At 46.4% G+C, this 6,000-nt stretch overlaps 1 protein-coding gene across 1 annotated transcript in view; it reads right to left on the bottom strand.

The window, feature by feature from the left end:
• LOC134441740 (VPS10 domain-containing receptor SorCS3-like) overlaps positions 1 to 6,000 on the bottom strand; it is a 105,111-nt gene that overhangs the window by 56,540 nt on the left and 42,571 nt on the right. Inside the window, exon 11 of the mRNA XM_063192134.1 lies at positions 4,430 to 4,532. Coding sequence (XP_063048204.1) covers positions 4,430 to 4,532 — 103 coding nt within the window. The remainder of the gene's footprint in view (positions 1 to 4,429; positions 4,533 to 6,000) is intronic.

The following is a 6,000-nucleotide window of genomic DNA, read 5'->3' as shown; positions in this document are numbered from 1 at the left end:
AACTTCGACTTTTTTCGCACACCTCAGCTGGCAGGTGCGTCGGAGATAGCGAATAAAGCAAATTCATGGCGAAACTTCCTCTGCTAGCTCCGCTACCAGGCAGCGTGGGTCGCCCTTGCTCTGCACGAAGCATCAGAGGCCCACAACTGACACGTTTTCGAATGATGCTCCATATAAAAAATCCTTGCATGTGATTCGATTAACAACCTGCTCTCATCTTCACAGACACTCACACTGAACTCGACCCCTGAGGCAGCTGAGAATGACAGGTGGAAGAAGAGCCATAACGCCACCCCATCTATGTAAAATCCCACCCGTAGATCTTGATTGGCTCTTTCGTTCAGCAATGATTGTGATTTTCCTCAGTTTGATGCCCTTGAATGCCCTTGCGTGTAGTTTGGCGAAACACAGCCAGGTGGCGTCAGATTCAGGTAGTTGTGCACCAATGACTTCTCAGGATCTGTTCACTATGCACTGCAGGGGTCCCTAAGCTGCCCTACAAAAGCCAAGATGGAAACTGAGAAAACGGCCTTCAAAGTGCTGGTATTAGTCACTGCAAATTTGACATAGCAATATCTCTCAAACGGGACACATGGACCATAAGGCTTTGTCTCACAATCTAAATCACCACCCCCTCTGCTGGTGCTGCCTTTGAGGTAGCCCTTTCACCCCCCATCCCTATGTCCCTATGTCACATGATCATCATCCAGCATCTCCTCTCTCACAGCACCTTCCCTCTAAAATCTCAGCAGAACAGGTTAGAGCAGGACTGAAGCGTCTTAACCCTAGGAAAGCTGCAGGTCCGGATAGGGTGTCACCACGACTGCTCAAGACCTGTGCTGCTGAGTTGGGTGAGCCACTGGAATATCTATTCAACCTGAGTCTATGTCTTGTCAACAACTCCGTGGAAAACATCATGCCTTATCCCTGTCTCCAAAAAGCCACATCCAAAAGACATCAACGACTTTAGGCCAGTAGCCCTCACTTCACACATCATGAAGACGATGGAGAGGATGCTGCTGAGTACACTAAGACCCCAGATGAGCCATGCATAGGACCCGACTCACTGCAGTTTGCATACCAGGAAAAGGTTGGAGTGGATGATGCCATCTCATACCTACTGCACAGGACACACTCTCATCTGGATAAAGGGAATAGCGCTGTGAGAGTCATGTTCTTTGACTTTTCCAGCGCTTTCAATACCATCCAACCCTCCAGACTGGGAGAGAATCTCCTGCAGATGGGTGTGGATGCCCTCCTAGTCAACTGGATCACTGACTACCTTACAGAGCGGCCACAGTTTGTCAGACTCAAAGACTGCCCCAAGGTACTGTGCTCTCTCCTGTCCTGTCCACCTCGTATCCCTCAGACTTTAGTTACAACACAGAGTCATGCCACATGCAGAAGTTCTCTGACGACACTGCAATTGTAGGTTGTATAAAGGAGGTGCAGGAGGGGGAGTACAGGAGTCTGGTGGAAGGCTTTGTGCATTGGTGCAATATCAACCACCTTCAACTCAACACCACAAAGACCAAGGAGATGGTGGTGAATTTTTCGGAGGTCTAAGGCAGCTCTGGAACCTGCTGCCATTGATGGTGTTGAGGTGGAGATTGTAAGCACATATACGTATGGGGGTATATCTGGATAACAAACTAGACTGGTCTGCCAATACAGATGCAGTATACAAAAAAGGACAGTGTTGGCTATACTTCCTGAGGAAGCTACGATCTTTCAATGTGTGCAACATACTCCTCACTATGTTCAGTCTGTGGTTGCCAGTGTACTTTTTTTACGCAGTGGTCTGCTGGGGTGGAAGCATAAGGAAGAGGGATGTTGCACGGCTTGACAGACTGGTGAGGAAAGATGGCTCTGTTGTGGGAGAAGAGCTGGAGAACTTCACTTCAGTGTCAGATAGAAGATCTTTGAGCCAACTGCTCATCATCTTGGACAATAAGGCAGGATCAACTGGATCACTGACTCAGTGCTCAGTGACTCACTCTACAACACAATCATCCAACAAAAGAGTGTGTTCAGCTGGAGGCTGAGAGCACTGAAATTCAGGACTGACAGACTGGGGAAATCATTTGTCCCTAGAGCCATGCAACTCTATAATCTGTCCATTAAGGACAAAGAGAAACTCCTGGGGCCTCATTTATAACGGGTGCGTACGCACAAAAGACGCACGCCAAGTTCACCGCAAGGTTTGGTATTTATAGAAAACGAACTTGGCGGTAAACATAAGCAGCTCCACGCAAAGTTTAACCCATGCGTAGGCACTAAACAAAAGACCAAACGCGGAAAGCGCGACCTCGGGAGCTGGAAGAACAACCCGAAATTGGTAGGGGAAAAAGCGGAGGTCACGTGTCACGATAGCCACTTTAACATTAATTCAGTTCGCAACGAAAAACGTGATTGTTTGTTGTTTGTTTGGTAATGGTGGAAAATAATTAGTAGGCCTACCTAGCCTATCCATAGTCACATGCGTGTTTTGTAAGGAAGTAACCGACGCTTCTAATGTTATATTTACGGTACATTACATTTGGAAATACCCATATCACCCACGGACCTTTCCAGTATATCTGTTGGCTATAATCGTTTGTGTGCTCCGACACTGCAAGGAATTACGCCAACATTTAAGACAGTTGCACAATCATCTGCTCGAGTCCCACGTGCAGCTGTACTAATAGAAAGATAATGGTTGATTTTCTCAGCCATTCGGCATACAGACAAGCATACAGCCAAGTGCCATACTGATGGACAGCTTCGTTTCTGTTGTTGCATGCCATTTCTTTTTCATGCGGTTCGTCAGCAAATGAGCAGAGGTGTGCATTTCTAAGACTGCTGGCCTTATAGACTGATAATGCACGTTTATAATACACACATTAAATAAATACAGACTAGAAAATGCCCATAGATGTCATGCTGTCTGTGGATGTGTCGATCGACAGTTGGGGCGTCGCTTTGAACTGAAAGCAGACAGCTGCGCGCAGTGACCAACGGTAAACCCGGTGCATATGAGGTGCCATGAGACGGCGAATAGATTTTCTACCAGTGAATTTCACATGGGGACATGCCATGTGATATGTTTCCTTGACGAAGCTATTTTTTCCCTTGTTCCCAACGTAATTAATACTACATGTCCATGTCCTGGCAGGTTCATGTTCATGCCATCCATTTTTTTATTTTTTTTTATTTCTAGTATAGCGTGACTTTTGCGAACATAACCATCCACATGCTGCAATTCGAGGGATTTTGTTTTTTGTACACTTCCCAAACTTAACCGCTCCACATTGCCCAACGTTCTCTAGGCCTATCTAATAAAACGGTTTTGCTCCACATGTGGTAAATAGGCTATCTCGTCTGCTTTCTGCACGCCGTCCACAGATATAAATATTCATTTTGGTCGTTTCACTGAATATTCATAGATAATTATGAGTGTGTCCACAGGTGCGCACATATGCCGCAACTTCAGAGTCAGTTGGGATTTATAAAGGCAAATCGACGTGGAACGTGCGTGCGCCATGCTTTATAAATCTGAATATTTTCTTGCGCACGCACATCCTGAGTTTCGTGCGTGCGCCATCTTTTGGCGCATTTCTTCCGCAAAGTTTTATAAATGAGGCCCCTGGACTTTTCTGCATGACCACCTTATTTATTTTTCATCTACTTTTTTATTTTTTTTATTTTTTTTTACTTCTCTTTTTTATCTACAGAGCAAACTGGGAAAATAATTTCCCCTTGGGGATAAATAAAGTTTAATCTCATCTAATCTAATATAATCTAATCTAATCTAATCTAATCTAAAGGAGGTGTTATAAAGACCCTTTTCAGTATACAAGTAAACTCAATTTTGAGAAAATATGTAGTTCCTGCACTTTGCCTTTGTAGGGCAGCACAGGGTCTCTTGATGCAGTCCATGCAGCTCCCACCCCCACAGAGTGATGCATCTGGAGAGGATGCTCCCAGACAGTGGCGAAACAGTTGCACACAGGGCCCCAGGGCAAAACATTGATAGGGCTCCACATACAACCTGCCATGGTTCTTATAGGGCCTCCACCACCAACAATACAGGAGGGTCCTGGGCCCAGGGGACAATGCCTTGTTCGCCCCCCCTTATATCTCCGCCCCTGCTCTCGATGGTCCCTCTGTAGAGCTTGTCCATGATGGATGGTGAAGCGCTGGCCCAGTTCAGTTTGCAGGTCAGGAGTATAGGCACTGCTGGGGTTGCTGGTGTGTGTGTGTGTGTGTGTGTGTGTGTGTGTGTGTGTGTGTGTGTGTGTGTGTGTGTGTGTGTGTGTGTGTGTGTGTGTGTGTGCGTGTATATGTGCGCGCACGTGTGCATATTGTGTATGGATATGTACGTGAGTATGTGCATGCGTGCGCGTGCACGCGCGTGTGTGTGTGCCTGTGTGCGTGCGTGCGTGTGTACCTGTGGCTATGATGAGGCCTGGTGCATGCTGGGAGCTGATGATGCTGTCTGGAGAGTAGGGGCTCTCAGACATCCGCAGATGCAGGTGGAGAGAGCAGGAGGCCTGAAATACACACAAATACATACACACACACACACACACACACACACACACACACACACACACACACACACACACACACACACACACACACACACACACATACACACACACACACACACACACACGTGGAGGCACTCACACACACACACACACACACACACACACACACACACACACACACAGACAGAGACACATTTATACACAACTGCGTAGATGTAGCCGCTGTAAGAACCAAGGTGGAGGTGGTCTAAAACTAGGCTGGTTTGGTTCAGAGGAGTGAGGATTATAGCAGTGAAAGTGAAAGAAAGCCCAACAAGGAAACTCCAACTCCCATTGTCATTGTGACACAGCACTCCACAGCACGCAAGTGAACACTGCACACAACAAAATTGCATTAATGCCTCTCCCGTGCAAGGGGGCAGCCCCTAATGGCACCCGGAAGACGTGTGTGAGGGGATGGTAAAAACCAGGCTAGTGTGAAACGCGGATAGCCATAGGTAAGCAGTTAGGCCGTCAGGGTTGTTGCCCAAAGGTTGCTGTTCGACTCCCGACTCGCAAGATGGTGAGGGGAGTAATTAACCAGTGCTCTCGCCCATGGTCCTCCATGACTGAGGTACCGAGAGCACGGTACTGTCCCGCCGCACTGCTCCCATGGGCCACCGTTTGGGGCTGCCCCCTTGCAAGGGTAAGGCATAAATGCAATTTCATTGTATGCACTGTGTGCTGTGGAGCAATGACAATGGGAGTGTCCCAAGTGGGCTTTCTTTCTTTGTTTTAGCAACACAAAAATATGTGTATTTAACTACAGAGTTTTTGGTTAGCTAAACATTGTCTTTTACAGATGTGTGTCCTCGTGAAAAAATAGACTTATTAATCCACATAACAATATACTATTGCTTAGCATAGGGTACAAGATAGTAGGTGGCTTATTCATACAATATGTATGCTATGTTTTGATACTAGAAACATTAAAGGAATCTACCAGCCCTCCCAAGAGAGCATGTACCATCAAGTTTCAAAGCTTTAAAGTCAACTTTTTAATTCAGTGGGTTAGCCTTTGTGTGCGCACGCACGCACACACACACACACACACACACACACACACACACACACACACACACACACACACACACACACACACACACACACACACTACATTACACATATTAAGACAAAACACAGACAGACCCAATCAATTTTTGTATCATAGAAAATTAACAGCGTCAGTGAGCTTTCATCTCTGTGTGCGTGTGTGTGCGTTTGTGTGTGTGCGTTTTTTTTTTGTCTACTGTATATGAGTGTATGCGTATGTCGCGCCTTTATCTTTGAAAGTGTGTGTGTGTGTGTGTGTGTGCGTGTGTCTGTGTCTGTGTCTTTGTGTGTGTCTGTGTGTGAGTCTTTCATCTGAGTTCCAAGTAGATCGCACGTCAATAAACAGCAGTAACTAGACACTCATGGGTGACTGTAA

This window comes from Engraulis encrasicolus, chromosome 24, assembly GCF_034702125.1.
Source record: "Engraulis encrasicolus isolate BLACKSEA-1 chromosome 24, IST_EnEncr_1.0, whole genome shotgun sequence".
In the NCBI taxonomy this organism is placed as follows: Eukaryota; Metazoa; Chordata; class Actinopteri; order Clupeiformes; family Engraulidae; genus Engraulis; species Engraulis encrasicolus.
Note: the sequence above shows the minus strand (reverse complement) of the source record. Positions and strands in the feature narration are given on the sequence as shown.